Source organism: Nematolebias whitei, chromosome 2, assembly GCF_014905685.2.
Source record: "Nematolebias whitei isolate Nwh7 chromosome 2, NemWhi1, whole genome shotgun sequence".
Taxonomy (NCBI): Eukaryota; Metazoa; Chordata; class Actinopteri; order Cyprinodontiformes; family Rivulidae; genus Nematolebias; species Nematolebias whitei.
The window spans coordinates 6708707-6725560 of NC_056499.1; the positions used below are offsets into that span (position 1 = coordinate 6708707).

Consider the following 16854-nt stretch of genomic DNA (forward strand, 5'->3'; position numbering starts at 1 on the left):
GTGTTTACTGTTTATTGTGTAGAAGTGTTTACTGTTTATTGTGTGGATGTGGAAGTGTTTTACTGTTTATGTGCTAAGCTGGTAAAATAAATCTTTCTCTTATCACTGGGCTCATTTTGTAATTATTTGGGCGTAAGTGAAGTGTTCACGTGAAACGAGAATTATTAATTTGATTCCTACCTTGTTACAGTGATTATGAATTTCTTTTTTTTATTTTCATGTGAATCAATGTGACATAAATCACCAACTTTTACTGAGAGTAGACTGACGGCTCAAGAATTCTGAGCGGAATTGTTTATTAATTTCAAGCTTAAATGAGTTTTGTGGTGCTGTATGCAGGTCTGTTGAGTCATAATTTACAATGAATGTAATTACTGCCTGCGTCTAGAGAAGTGTGATTAAAAATAAGATATGAACCATATAATTTAAATAAATGCAAGAGGCTTACATGTAGCACTTAAATGCCTGGATACACAAAAATAAACGACTTTCATTTACACATGAAAACTCACAGCAGCTTTCATCAATTCTTTGGTTATGTAAGAGCTATTTTTATCTTGAGCAGCGTTATTCTTAAGGGTAAAATCTTTTCTGTAATAGTCTGCACATGTTTAGCCCTTAGGATTATATTTTGACCAAATCCATTAAAAGCAGGAGAGGGAATCCTATGGCACAAAGTAATCCAGGAGCTGAACTCTGTGACAACCTCCACATTTTATAAAGGATAATAAATAGGAGTGATAAGTAGCATACAGCTAGCGTACTAGCATATATGTAGCTAATTTATTTACTTTTATTTTGACAGGTAATATAATTGATACAGGTAGTCTAATTTACAAGAAACCTGCGACACAGAACATCAGTTACATAAAATAATAAAGCATACAACTAACAAACTAGCATACAACATGCATACTAGCATACAACTAGCATACTAGTGTGCAACTAACATACTAGCATACATCTAGCATACTAGCGTACAGCATACTAGTGTACATACTAGCATAAAACATGCATTCTTTGTTAAAACGTGCATACTAGCGTACAGCTAACATACTAGCATACATCTAGCATACTAGTGTACAACTAACCTACTAGCATACATCTAGCATACTAGCGTACAGAATACTAGTGTACATACTAGCATAAAACATGCATACTTTGTTAAAACGTGCATACTAGCGTACAGCTAACATACTAGCATACTAGCATACAGCATACTAGCATACTAGCATACAGCATACTAGTGTACATACTAGTATAAAACATGCATACTTTGTTAAAACGTACATACTAGCGTACAGCTAACATACTAGCATACAACTAGCATACTAGTGTGCAACTAACATACTAGCATACATCTAGCATACTAGCGTACAGCATACTAGTGTACATACTAGCATAAAACATGCATACTTTGTTAAAACATGCATACTAGTGTACAACTAACATACTAGCATACAACTAACATACTAGCATACAGCTAGCATAATAGTGTACAACTAGCATACTAGCATACAGCTAGCATACTAGCGTACAACTATCATACTAGCATACATGTAGCATACTAGCATACATGTAGCATACTAGCATACATGTAGCATACTAGAGTACAACTAACATAATAGCATACATGTAGCATACTAGCGTACAATTCATATACTAGCATACAACAGTAGCATACAACTAGCATACATGCATACTAGCATTCAACTAGCATAGTAGCATACAACTAACATACTAGTATACAACTAGCATATTAGCATACAACTATCATACTAGTGTACAACTAACATACTAGCATACAACTAGCATACTAGCATACAACTAGCATACTAGCATACAACTAACATACTAGCATACAACTAGCATACAACTAGCATACAACATGCATATGATACTTACAAGCGTACAACTAGCATAATAGCATAAATGCCAACCATCCCGATTGGGACATGTCAGTCCCAGATTTTGACTCCATGTCCACGCAGAAAACCCACGCATGCACGGAGAGAACATGCAAACTCCACCCAGAAAGGCCCCGGGACCGAGAAGGCCTACTTGCCCGGACCGAGGTTTGAACCAAGGACCTGCTCGCTGAGAGGCAGCAGCTCTACCAGTTTTGCCACCGTGCTGCCAGGAGCAAACTTATGGTAATATATTGAACTAAAAAATAATCACAGTAATAAATTTTTTTTAGTTTTTTTAAATCCTAGGAATTCAGTTAAATAAAACCCACTAGTGCACTTTATGCATATCCTGATACATGCTCAATAATCCAGGTAGAACTTTTTTGGACTTTATGCATAGTTTTTAAGGTTTGAGCAAATTTTTTTCATTAAGAACCCCCCCCCGGCCCCCCCCCACCCCCAATTGCTCCACATCACTGGAGCTCACAATACCTAAAGGTGTCCCCATCTATCTACCAAAGGGTTCACAAACGTTCAAGCACTACTGTACTCAACAGAAATTACTTTCATGAAATCTGGTCGACCAGTGAGAGGCCCCCTCTAAAGGATTTTTCTGGTCTGGCCCAAAGTAAACCCCCCAACAGGCGGTGATTCCAACAAGCCTGGAAACATCAGTTATCTGTGAAAATTAATTTCCAGCCCTCATTATGCTGCTCCTTGTAGCTGTCTGAGAGATTACTGTTAATGCAGCCTTCTATCGCTGCTAATTAAACAGCCGTTTGTGACGGCGTGTCTTTTTAATTGTTTCTGATAAGAGCCTCATCAGCAGGAAGCACCGAGCGAAAACCAACGTTGTTCACGTCTGTCACACTGATTGAAATCTTCAAGTCTTTTGTGTTCTGGGTTTGTTTTTTTTTAAAGAAGATTTTTCTCCCATTTTATTTGCAGATAAGTCATAAATTCTAGACTCCCGGTGTTTGTTTCCACACAAAGTAAGAACAGGAACAATCCACAACCCTGAGTGCTTCATAAAAAACAGCATTTAAATTATTTTAATTACCTTATAATTTTTGTTTGAAGTGTGTGTGTGTGTGTGTGGGGGGTACGTATCTTCCAGATTCATAAAAAAAAAATCATTAAAATTAATGACCATTCTCTGAAGGGACCTCAGAATAAACATTTGAGAACGAGTCTCAGCTACTACCATGCCATAGGTCATGTCATTGTCTGTACAGCTGAGAGTTACAGCTATTTTTATATTTTCTAAGGTCTGGCTGTGTCAGCCATCTTGAATTGGGTTGATTCCAAAGATTCATCCAAAGAGCTTCAGCATAATCTGGCCAACCGGCTCATAAGATATTGGCAAACACACGGGCAAAAGATCACCCCTTCACCTTTGCGGTCACATAAAATAAAATGTATAGTAAGAATTTTCGTGGCTAATGAGAAATTAAAATAATCATATTTAGTAAATTAAATAATACCTGGATGTGTTTTTGTTTATTTTTAAACTTTACAGGAGCCATTCTCATTTAGTGTTTCCATCATACAACAATTTTTCCAAGTCAAAAGAAGTTGAGCCTCTTCCACTTTGAAACGAGACACTCCTAAAGTAGCTGAAATCAGCAAGAGTTGCAAATTAGTTTTAACAAACACAGTATCGATAAGTCCATAAGTTCCCGTATTTTCCGACCTATAAGTCACACATTTTTGCATAATTTGCATACCCAAACATATTTTTTTTTTCCCCATATTTATAAAACAATTTTTGGCTGAGGTATGACCGTTTTCATTCATTCTGACATTGAAAAATTGAACACTACCATTTTCAGCCGCTAGATGGCACTCGAGCTGTATGGCATGCCATCGTGTCATGTAATAGGTAAAAGTGGCTCTTAATGACACAGTCGGCTTGCCATAGACTGCCACTTTTGTCCAGCTCCGGGATCATGCTTTCATTTCATTTCACTGCACCGCCCTGGCGAAATGCAGCTAATTTGCCCATTGAAGTGCATTTATTATGTAAAAGTTCAACTGAGACACACCTTTACTATAAAGTCGAGCAAACAAATAATTGTTTTAGGTGGTTATCTTTTTAAAATTTGAAGAAATGCGCCACGTTCCTCCTTCCTGATTTCATCCCTCTGCGCGCTCCCGGAGCACCAAGGCAGCGTACACTTTTGAAAATGCAGCTGATTTGACCGTCAAACCGTCATTTATTAAGTAAAAGTTCAACTGAGACACACCTGTACTATAAAGCCGAGCAAACAAATAAGTGTTTTTATCACAGACATTTACACCTCTAGATGTAGGAAGAGGGCCACCTGCATCACGAAGGACCTCACTCACCCAGCACACACACTTTTTGGGCCGCTCCACTCAGGAAGGAGGTTGAGGAGCATTAAGTGTAGAACCATTAGACTGAGGAACAGCTTCTACCCTGAGGCTGTTGGACTCATGAATCTCTAACCAGAATAATCACTGTGAAAAATCACATCATGTTGCTGCTGATCTGTTTCATGTTGCTGCTGATCTGTTTCATGTTGCTGTGTTCATTCGTGCTCATCTGCTCACACAGACTCATGTTCGTGCTGCTGTTCGACGTAATGTTTTTATGCTATTAGCTCTTAGTGTATATTTAGTTGATGTTTTTCTTAGTTCATATCTTAGATGTTATCATTGTTTTTCTTTTAAATTTTATTGTTGGATGTAACTGGGACCCTGTGTACATAGTTTCGTTCCACCACATGTACCACATGAGGTGGAATGACAAATAAATCTCTCTGACTCTTAAAATTCAAAGAAATGCACATCGACTTGTCCCTCTGCGCGCACACGCTTTCGCGAATTGGCTTTTGAAATTCAGCTGATTTGACTGTCAAAGTGCATTTATTAAGGAAAAGTTCAACTGAGAGACGCCTTTACTATAATGTCGAGCAAATAAATAATTGTTTTTAAGTGTTAATCTTGTAAAAGTCCTCCCTTGCACGCTCCCGCGGCTGCTATTAGGCATCCGATCGATTTTTGCCACAACACCGGCCCACATTTCCGGGTTGTCAGCAGTGACTCATAATAGATGCAATTTATACGGCGAAGCGACACATTTATGGATTTTTCCAAATAATTAGACATTTTTGGGCACATGCGACTTATACTTAGATGCGACTTATAGGCTGAAAAATACGGTAGATGAACTTAAAGCATGTTACATAACTTTTTAAGCTTGTTAAAGTTGATTAACAATAATGTTAGAATACATCAACCAAGATGTTCAGTGGCTGTGAGAATAAAATAAAATGCTAAGACAGAAGTCCTTGTGTTTGAGTTTCTTTTGATATTATTTATAAAAAATTCAGTTTGCAATCCTCTTTGCCCCCCCCCCCCCCCCCCCCACACACACACACACACACCTCAACAAACAGAATTGGTATATGATGTAAGGTTAAAGGTTAAGGCTGAATAGAGATTTGAGCAATGTCTGGAAACGGCATAAGTTTTATTTTATATAATGAAACTTTAATATTTTGTGTCTGAAGCTGTTTGAGTTGACCCTCTGAAACTTCATGTCCTGAAAACAATTAGTTCTGTCCGTGATTCAGCAGTATATCAGTTTATTATGACGATTGATGAAGAGAATTTCAATAAGTGATTATAAAAATGAACATTTTTAATTTTTCATACATTGGACAAGCTATGTTTGATTATTTTTTCTGGCCGACCCACATTTGTAAAGGCTCGGTCATAAATTAAATTCTTCTTTCTGTACAGCTGAAGGTAAAGGATGAACGTTTCCGCTCATCTTATTAGATTTTCGGTCTGCAGAGGGGTTTTAAAGGACAGTGTCATCAGCTGAACCACAGGAAGCCCGAGTGAAATGAATGATGGAGGAAAATTGGGAGTGGATGCCCTTTCCTGGTACGAGTTTGAGTCTGTCTGCCTGTTATTAGAAGAAATTTCATTCTTTCAAAGTCACACATGACCTTTAAAGTCTCAGTCTTGGTTGTGATTTATACAGCATGCTCCTGCAGCCACTTTGAACACCATGAACTCAGCATCTGTAGAGTATCCCTTCAGAGGAAATGATTTCTTTTGAATTATTCCTTCGATGAAGGTAATCATCTGCGATAAAAGCTTCAGAACTGAAGGAGCTGCCAAACTGTAACCAGTAAAAAAGTCCTTATCGGGTAATTTGTGTTAGATTAGAATAAACTCTGGAAAAACTCTCATCTCCATCCATGTCCAGGATATAAACCTCGACATCCCATCAGCAGCACTCTTCAGCTCCTCTTGGGGGCTCCAAGGTGTTTCCAGGCCAGAGAAGGTACATAATCCCTCCAGCGAGTCCCTCTTCCCCTTCACAGAATCACCACCTTAACATGGCGGATGGTTTTGAGTGCAAGGTCTAAGTTTCTTTATTGTCACTTCACCACTTGCTCTTGCCGAGATCGGATGCTTCTCCCCTCCCTCTCCGCTTTGCTTTGCTGCTCTGTCTGTCTGTGAAACTGCTTGTGAGACTCTCTTGCATTTCTTCTGAACCATAATTATGGACTTGTTTGGATCAGTTGGTCCCTCAACTCAATTTACAACATTTCTTGAAGAGAAGACAGGCTTTAGGTGAGCCGATTTGCCCTGTTGGCACGCACGCAGCTGGATATCTCACCGACTGGAAGACTTGAGGATGTGTCTATCTCTGCTGCCATTTGTTGATTTTAAGGACACATATTTAATTGGATTTTCGATAACTGGTTCCTGCTTTTTTGGATTCGGCTGGTTGCTGGTTTTATCTACAATCAAGGAAGTCGTCGGCAGCAAATTTGGACCCGATCACGCTGCTTGCCTTTATGATGGCTTGGTCCGTGTCTCGAGTACCCAGACTCAAAAATGCTTTGGGCAGAATGGATCAGATCTTGGGGATTTTACTCAGTCACGTTCCATCGGTGTGGCCATGTATTTTGGACATTTCGGAACCGAGTGGACCAACACAGACTCAAGGTAGATGTCATTTAGTTCTGTCTGTCCCCAAAACAACTGTGTGTTTATTTGAATTTGGTTCCCTTGGATGGTCTTGAAGGCCATCTTATCTGAATTCACCTGGAGAACATGTGATCTGACGCTCACCACCCCCTCCCTGAGGAATTTCCAACTGATAACCAGATGGAACCAGCTGAATAAACTTTGTGTCATCATTTCAGGACTCTTGGATTCTCATAGACTTTATTCTTGGCCATTCCTCGACATCCCTCGAGCATGTTTATGGATTTCACCGGAGGACATTGACTGATTATCTTAGCAGAACTCGTACAGTGACCTCGAGAGCATCTATAAGCGTTGTTGACCGCTCTCGTCTCCGTTTGCAGAATGTCTACGTCACTATGTGCTGTTTGTGCGAGGTGTTTTTTTTTTTTTAATATTAGAGGGTTTTTTTTCTCAGGCAAGAAAAATGTCTGATAGGAATTTTTTTCGCCTCCAACTCCTACATGTGTCCAGTTAACCGCCGTTTTTGTCTGTCCAAACAGGTCTCACTTGTAAATGAGTCTTTGAGGCTCAATGTGATTTATCCGTTTAAATAAAGGTTGAATGAATGAACATGAAGTAGAACAAATTTGTGTATCCAAGGTCCCAGTTACACCCAAAATAGCAAAAAATTGTATAAAAGGAAACCCCTGTGATCCTGGGGTTTATATAGTCTGGCGCATCATCCCCTGGTAGGGTCTCCCATGGCAAACAGGCCTCAGGGGAGAGGTCAGACCAAGAGCGATTCCAGAACATTGATAGATCAACATAAGTTGCATCAGAGAACACATGAGCAGCAAAAACCGTGACGCCCCCACTGGAGGCAGGCCTGGTCCACGTGGGCCCAGCACCTGCGAGGAGGACCGTCAAGGTCGAGTGCCATGTAAGCCGGGCGGCAGGTGAGGAAGGGTTCCTGACCCTGCCGATTCCTGGAGATATAAACGGTTCCTTTTATACCTGTGGTCACAAAGAACTAAGTTCAGCTTCATCTTATTTGTGCATTTGAGATCAGACATGCTGAGACTTAACATATGCTTTTAAAGCAGCGTTTGAACGTCAGCTGTTCATTTGTAAAGGGGCCTCCGGTAAAAACAGAGTTCATGCACAGTTCACCAATTGACCACTGAACCCACAGACTGAACTGTTCACTTCAGATACTCAAAGTAAATTAATTTTAATGTCTATACTCATTGTCTTTATTGCATTGAGGAATAACTTTTTTCAGTTTTTAACTTTAAAAATTGAAGTGAGTAAAAAACTGTGATTGAGACAAATGTTTTTTTTTTTTTTTTTGGTTTGTGACGACAAACTTAACGTCTGGAAGAGTCAACAAACAGCAGATTGCCTCACGTTGGGGAATAAAAGCAGCAAATAATCACTTATTTGTGTAAATCTCTGTCAAAGACTCAAACGTTAACAAAAATGTAACGGTTTATTGCTAATATCTGGCCTGTTGAATGTGTCACAAAGTTTCAGGAAGTCTGACTAAAACTTGGTTCCAGGAGCCAAAACAAAAAACCCCACCATCAAGTCTGTTGACAGCATTAAGATCAAACCCAGTTTCTTCCATTGTATTTGAGCAAAGCAGAGCCACATATGCAGAGGTGCATCCTGGGTAATTTTAGAGACGCATGCCATCATCAAACCAACATCTTATAATTGAAAAAGCACCAGATGATTCAGCACCAGAGGATGCAGCACCAGAGGATGCAGCACCAGAGGATGCAGGACCAGAGGATGCAGGACCAGAGGATGCAGCACCAGAGGATGCAGGACCAGAGGATGCAGCACCAGAGGATGCAGGACCAGAGGATGCAGGACCAGAGGATGCAGGACCAGATGATTCAGCACCAGATGATTCAGCACCAGAGGATGCAGGACCAGAGGATGCAGGACCAGAGGATGCAGCACCAGAGGATGCAGCACCAGAGGATGCAGGACCAGAGGATGCAGGACCAGAGGATGCAGGACCAGAGGATGCAGGACCAGAGGATGCAGGACCAGAGGATGCAGCACCAGAGGATGCAGCACCAGAGGATGCAGGACCAGAGGATGCAGGACCAGAGGATGCAGCACCAGAGGATGCAGGACCAGAGGATGCAGCACCAGAGGATGCAGCACCAAAGAGTATTCTATAGTAAAACTTGATATTTTTTGTACAATTTAAAAAAACAAAAAAGAACAAAGAGTTTAACCTAATTTTGATCCACGGTGGCAAAAGGAGCCACAATAAGTTCTTTAAACATCGAGTTCTCATTGTTTTCAACTTCACCATCAGCAGTCTGTTGAAATTTGATGACTTGTCACCTGGCCTGGCAACAAGCTGGTTCTGTTGGAGAGTACTGGGAGTACTGGTATGAAAACTTGATTTTTATAGATCCGGAAAGATTTCAAGATTTCCAGCCCCAAATTAAACGAGTTAGAGTTTTGCGTACAGCAAACATACCCCTCAACAAACTATTAAAAAGATCTACAGCAAATGGTGCGGACACGCAAAGACCTCATATAACCTTTGACCTTGACCTCTGATCGTACGTGGCACTCCACCTAGTGATGATGCATGTTCATGAAGTTTTGTTAAATCATCTGGAGCAGATCAGAAGACACGGGCGGGACAACAGATTACGGCTGGACAGAGACTACACCATACAATGCCGCCAAACTTTATATGAAGGGATTTCCCAGCCAAGGTGTATTGCGACACATTTTACTGGCACAGGTCACAAATTATTTAAGTATAATTTTAGTTTTACGTGTTTATTTGAAATGCATACTTTTTGTAAATTATATTCATCTATGGCTATTTTTAAATGTACTCTACAGAATCATAAATTTTATTTTCTTACGAATCAGCCGTTATAAGATATTTAGACTTTATTCAGCACAATTTCTTTATTTCGTAACAAAACAAACGACCACACTAAACAAACTGAACAATACATTACAATAAAGAAACTCTCTTGGGTCCATATCAGCACAGTGTTTTATAAAAATATGTTTAGCACGCTCACTCATGAGGGTTTCCCCCTCACTGGGCATAATAAAAATAACAACTGGTTTTCAAAGACAGGATCTCCAGCATGTTGGGAGAAAATGTGTTGTTGGGAAGCAGCAGGCACTTGAGTGAAACAGACTTTTTATAAAAATTAACTCAAAACAATTGTAGTGGCTCAAACTAAACTCTTTTTAAATCCTCAGATGAGCTCAGCGGATAATTTGATGAATTTTAATTTGCATCTTCACACACCGCAAGTTTGCACTCGCCTGCAGGTTGTTAGAAACTGAGTAAAAGTGAAACAAATAAAAAGCTTAATTTATTTAACAGTTTGAATCTGCCTAAACAACAAAAACAGCAGATTATATCGGGCGTTCTGCACAGATGGGGTTCTGTCTGCGTGCTTCTTAAACTCATCATCTCCGTTCAGAAACCGTGTTTTGTAATTCCATCTCCGTTTGCTCGAGAAACATCGCTGCTAGGTCTAATAAACAAACCATAATGACAAAAATGGTGTCATATTGTTATAGCTACGTTTTAGCTCTTATAGAAACTGGAACAACAAAAAAGGTTCTTCTTAAAAATAATTTTTAAATGTTTTATTTCTGGAAATCAACTCACAAACCTGATGTTCCACGATTCACTGTGAGGTCTCGACCTATTTCAGTAAAAAAACCTGCTGAATAAAACTGTCATTTATTAATTATCAACCCTCAAAACCCAGAGCGTGGACAGAAAACTTCTGTTTTCCAGTTGTTAGTATAGTGAGTAAAATGTTCCTTCATGTGGACCCCCTGCAGGTTCTGCAACTATCAGACGCTGGAACAGATCGATATTTTAAAGGTGGTTTATGTAAAGCAACTAAAAGCAGCACAATGATCTAATAACAAATTGCAATCTAAAAGTATAATTTTGCACTTAATTGTATATTTCCGGCGTATGTGTCCTCATTCATCGCTCAGTTCAAATGCTGGCACTGATACTTCTGTAATAAGCTCATCTTAGCCACCATCAGCCGCACCTTTGCTGCTTCAGAGCTGGAATACTGACCTCAGCTCTGGTTTAGGTTGAAGTTAAGCTGAATTGCTGGTATGTGGGTTCAGGATGACTTTTCTTCTTATCAGCAAACAGAAATGACTCAGCCTGAGCGCTCCGTGAGATGATGAGACCCCCTCAGAAACGATAACGTACGTCCCCGAGTGACGCCTCATTGAACTGCACTATGACTGCATGAGAAGATGCAGCTTCTGCCGGATGATTTCAGAGTTCATGCTCCACAGGAACTCTGTCAGCCCAGCGGTGAGCAGCTCCTCCATGGGAACAAACTGCAGCACCTGCTGCTCCCCTCCACACGGCTGAGTTTTACCTGCGTCCTCGTCTCCCCCCAACAGCCCACGCATGCAGCTCTGCACGTCAATCAGCACCGGGAGCATCTGCGCGGCAGCTTCAGGGCAGAAGCCAGCGCAGACGAGCACCGTCCCAACCGCACGAGTGGGGGGCGGACACCTGTACGACACGGAGCAGAAACACACGTGCAGGCAGAGGACGATGGCTGCGGTGACCCGGGTGAGAGCGGAGAACACGGGCAGCAGCAGGACGTCTCCAGAGCTCAGCGACTGCAGGGAAAATATGAGTGAGGCTAAAAGCTGCTGCTGGTACAGCGGCTCCCCGTCATGCAGCAAGTTACAGCCTCCCCGAGGAAACGGAGGCTCTGCACAGAACGTCACAGTTACATCCTCTGCTTGGTTCTCACGGGGATCCCACGATGTGCCGCTGCCAAACACCAAACACCGTCTCTTCTTTTTGTTCCCCGCGGCGCTGGCTCTGAGCACGCAAACACCTGCAGCTTGACACAAAATGGAGGCTGGGGAAGCTGGACGGCAAGAGTCACAGGAGGACACGAAGGTCCAGTCCACAGCTGTGTCCACCAAGGCTTCGTTCAGGTGGTTCAACAGCCCTCCTTCACAGAATGGAGAGTTTCTGACTGCAGGCAGTGCTGCTCCAGAAACAACGTACCACGACTCTATGTGGCAGGTGGACAGAGGTCCCTCCAGCACGCAGCCCGTCCCACTGTCCTCCGTGCAGTGTCTCTGTATCCAGGGGCCGTGGCAGCTCCTCTCAATTCTCTGCCTCCAGCTCAGGGTTTGAAACTCCCTCCGCTCGTTGAACGAACCAATTTGCTTCTTCTGTCCCAGCGGCCGACCAGAGGACACGCTGCAGCAGGCCGGACTCACAGAGTGACGAGAAATCCATCGACTTCGTGGAAGAAAGCTCACCTGCACAGAGAAACAACCATAGATCCTCTGACCTTTAGACGGCCAAGACAAAACCAGAGCCCACTAATCAGAGCACCTGGAGAACAGAAAAGTGTCAAGTTATTTTTTAGCTGCGCAGTAAATCAAGACACGTCCAGTCAAATAATTAGTTTGTAGCCTACATATATAATTTTATTCATATTTGTAATAATCAAACACAGACCTGTCACGATAAACAATAAATCAATTAATCGCACGATAAATGAAAATTATCAACCTAATTTTCATTTAATGGCTTTGCTGTTTCTCTGTCTCTCTCTTTCTACTGAAGACACTGGATGACAAAAACCTAAACCCCACTGACCCCTCCCTTTCTTTATTCTCTTTAAAACCCGTTTTAACCATGCAAAATTGCATTTTTGGATCGTTAAAAGCAGCTAAGCTGAAAAGCGAAGCTACGAGCTAAGCTAACGGGTCGACCTCGGGAAAAATCCTCTGTCTTGTTGAAGCTCCAAAACACACAGTTGAAACCCGTGCCTTCGCCTAAAAGTTGTTTCTCTCTGCAGCTGAGAACTTGTTTACGGACTTTAAAAAAAAAAAAAAAAAGCTTTGTGTGACAAATGCTATGCTAAAGAGCTCAAACCACACCGAGCATCGGCCATTTTGATAACCGAAAAACAGGAAGAGAGAGAGCCCATGTCACGTCAAGGGGCCTCCTTCCCATTTTTCTTAAAGAGACACGCTGTTCGCTCCCTCACTATCCATCCTTCGGTTCAAACAGTCTTATACTGCCATCCAGTGGTCAAAAAAAGGTACTACACAAAAATTAACCAACATTTCTTCTTAAATTTGACAATAATTTCTAATTATTGTCAAATTTGAAACAATATTATCATTTATCGCAATATTTTTTTAGACAATAAACACGCAGTGAAAACAGCCCACCTGGAATCTGTGCAGGTATTCTTGAGCCACGCAGTCCCTGACGTGCTCAAGCCGCTGCCTCTGCTCCGTGGTCATCCCTCCAAACAGACGCAGGTTTTCTGTGATGGTCCCCACCTGTAGACTGTGGAAGTACGAGCACACCTCTTCATGCTGCTTCAGGAACGACTCCGGGATGAGAGAGCTGGGGAGAAGAGCCTCTCGGTCAGCCAGCTGAGGTCCGTAACTCCGGATCAGCTTTGACAGCAGAGGCCTCACAGCCTCTTTGCCGTCGTAGTTCAAGCACACGACGTAAACCTCGGAGTTTCCCGCTTTGCTGGTGGCAGGTTTGAAAACGCTGACGGAGTGGAAACAGCAGTTGAGCAGGAAGAGCAAGCAGACGGAGGAGTGTTCATACAGGGTGAACATTTTGAGTACAAAGGAACCACCGGGGCTCAGGAGCAGCAGCGCAGCGACGGCCTCGCAGTAATGAAGCGACGCCACCAGCGCCTCCTGCTCGTCTGGGTTCTCCTGACAGTCAAAACTCCCATCTGCCGTCACCAAATCAACTCGACGCATGTTCGACACGAACACCTGCATGTCTAGCAGGTGTTTCTGGATCATGATGTTCCCCGTGTTGTCTGATCCAAAGAACCACCAGGGCAGCGTGTTGGCGATCAACCGATCATCCACGATGGTCGTGCTCCCTCCGTTAGCCTCGTGGTAAGGATTCAGCGTGTTGGCGACCCAGCTCCAGTCACAGTATCGCGTGGACTCGTTAGTTTTCACGTACTGGTTCAGCGCGGTTATAAACGCACCCGGAGCTTCGCACAGGTGGACCGAGTTCAGCTCACAGTTCTGAAGAGCCTCTTCTGGGATCAGCTTGAAGGTTCCCAGGATCTCGTAGAACTTGCACCAGGCCTGCGTGCAGATCTCTGCGTTGGCAGCCGAGCGAACGGCAGCGATCACCTTCCCGGCCCGGTTGGTGAAGTTGGTGTGTTGATGCCACACTTGTATGTTCTTGTCACTGAGCTGGTTCTTCACTGCGTTCAGAGATGCCTTCAGCTCTTGCAGATGCCGGTGCTCCTCTGCCGGGTGTCTGAGAGCAACGTTTGGGTCGGGGATGTTCCACTCACCACTGGGTGGTCTCACGTAGGCTTTAACTTTGCTAAAAATACCTCGTACCTCTGCTTGGGTTTCAGGGTCAGAGGCCACCAGCATGCTGCTGAGGTGCTGCTGCTGGACGTTCCTCCTGGTGCCATTACCTGAGCTCATCCTCCACACCTGCTGAGGAACACAGAGCAGTGAACGTATAATCACTAAAATAAAAACATAGATCACTTATTGTTTTCAGATTCTCCAATAAAAAAGTTTTAATGAGACATGATTACTGGTGGAAAACACCGACAGGTGCACTCGTGATATTGACCATTAAGGTGCTCTGCACTTGTTTGATGAGCTCAGATGATACCGATGAACTTATGAGGTACTGATGAAGTACTCGTCAGGTACTTGTGACACTCATGAGACATTGTTTTAACTGATTGCATCTATATTTGTATTGTGTTTACAGCAAATTATCACTGATTTAATTAGAATTTTTATGCTTTTAGCATGGCAGCACGGTGGCACAGTTGGTAGAGCTGCTGCCTCTCAGCGAATGGGATACCCTGGTTCAAATCCCGTCTGGGGGCCTTTCTGGGCGGACTTTGCAAGTTCTCTCTGTGCATGCGTGCGTTTTCTCCAGATACTCCGGTTTCCTCCCACAGACCAAAAACATGCATGTTAGGCTGATTAGTAAGGTTAAACTGTCCCTAGGTGAGTGAGAGAGTGAATGGTTGTTTGTCTCATTTGTCTCTATGTGTCCCTGTGATGGACTGGAGACCTGTCCAGGGCGTCCCCCGCTTCTCGCACAGTGATGGCAGGATATAGGCACCAGTGATCCCCACGACCCGAAAAGGAAGAAGCGGGTAAAGATAATAGATGGATGGTTTTAGCACCATTTCTACATCATTAAATTGTTTTTTGAGGGTTAGTTAAACTCAGACTCATAAAGGTTTTTGAAAAACTGTATTAAAAACAGCAAATAGTATTACTTGCCTTTGTTTTTTTTTTGTCAACAAAAACAAAATTCTTCTGATTTCACCCATTTATCACATGTAGGGAGTCTTTTGGTAGTGAATGATGCGTATTTTGTGGTTATTTTATCAGACAGATTTATACAAAAGATTAAAATTGTCAAAAAAACATTGGAAAAATTGCATGTTTTGACAGTTTTTAAGGCTTTAAATACTGACCTCTTCCTCTGTTCGGGGGCTCCTCTCTCATAACTCTTAAGATTCTGTGCATAATTCTGAATAAAGAAACACCGACTTCCTGATCCTCATTTTTAAGTGTGGAGATTCTTTTATCCCACATTAACACTTGACAGTCACATACTGTCGCATGCAAAGAATCAGGAAAATGCACAGTCCAGTCCAGCCATGCAACTTTTAATTAACTGTGTCGTGAAGAAGTGTCAGACCAAGAATTCTTTATATGAATGCTTGCCAACTTGTTATTAAAATTAGACGTATTTGTTGTCAATCACACAAAACGGCGCCGGTACATAAACATTGTTGAGGCCTTCCTGTGGTGAGCTTCTGCTTGGCTGCAGAAAACACCATCTTACTGCATCAAACTGATTGTTTTAGTTCAGATAATTACACAAACTGCTGCAGCTAATTCTCTGCCTGTGTGCACACAGATGACAACGTGGGCAGATGGGGGCATTTCTGGGTCATGTCTTGATTAGTCTGCAGCGACTCAGTGATAAATAGCAATCCACTAAGTGGCATTCAGCAAACGACAGCTAAATTCACGAGTAATTAGAGATGGATCAGACTGATGAGCACGGATCTGTATGAAAGTCAACTGCTCGCATCAGTACTAGAAAAAGCTGACAGAAACATCCATCCATTCGTTATCTTTTACCCGCTTCTTCCTTTCCGGGTCGCGGGGGTCACTGGTGCACATATTCAGCAATCACTGTGCGAGAGGTGGGGGACACCTGGACAGGTCTCCAGTCCATCACAGGGACACGTAGAGACAAACGAGACAAACAACTATTCACTCTCTGTCTCACACCTAGGGACCTAGAGTTACCAATCAGCCTAACTTGCATGGTTTTGGTCTGTGGGAGGAAACCCACGCATGCACGGAGAGAACATGCAAACTCCACCCAGAAAGACACCCGACTGGGATTTGAACCGAGGCGACCTGCTCGCTAAGAGGTGGCAGCTCTACTAACTGTGCCACCGTGCCGCCTGACAGAAACAGTGAAGTAGAACGGGTCACCAGACACACGTAAGGAAACCCGACTCCAAAACGTCTTAGTAAAACCCATTTGATATGAAGGGAAAATCCAAGTCTCATGTTTCAAAACTGATGTGTAAGTTATTCCTGCTATTGACTAATGAGTAGCTTTGGTACAGTGAAACAAGCAAAAACAAGAGAAACTTATAAAAAAGATTATTGCAAATTTAAAAAAACACGTCATATATATGTGAAATATTTAGTTAAATATACGTTAACCATTATTCTGCTGGGGGACTTCAATGCCCACGTGGGTAATGACAGTGTGACCTGGAGGGGCGTGATTGGGAGGAACCGCCTCTCTGATCTGAACTCGAGCGGTGTTCTGTTGTTGGACTTCTGTGCTAGTCATAGTTTGTCCATCACGAACACAATGTTCGAACATAAGGGTGTCCATAAGTGCACT

General features: G+C 42.5%; 1 protein-coding gene across 1 annotated transcript; it reads right to left on the bottom strand.

Annotated features, from left to right (window-relative positions):
* Positions 1 to 11138: 11138 nt before the first annotated feature.
* On the bottom strand, positions 11139 to 14373 carry cmtr2 (cap methyltransferase 2). Its single transcript, XM_037696191.1, has 2 exons — positions 13119 to 14373; positions 11139 to 12194 (listed from the first exon to the last, which is right to left on the bottom strand). The coding sequence occupies exons 1-2, from the start codon at positions 14367 to 14369 to the stop codon at positions 11139 to 11141; spliced, it is 2307 nt and encodes a 768-aa protein (XP_037552119.1). The 5' UTR covers positions 14370 to 14373.
* Positions 14374 to 16854: the final 2481 nt, after the last annotated feature.

Coding starts and splice junctions, on each gene's coding strand:
- cmtr2 (XM_037696191.1), bottom strand. CDS start 14,369: ATGAGCTCAGGTAATGGCACCAGGAGGAACGTCCAGCAGCAGCACCTC. Junction 12,195..13,118: donor AATACCTGCACAGATTCCAG/GTGGGCTGTTTT, acceptor TTCTCTGTGCAG/GTGAGCTTTCTTCCACGAAG.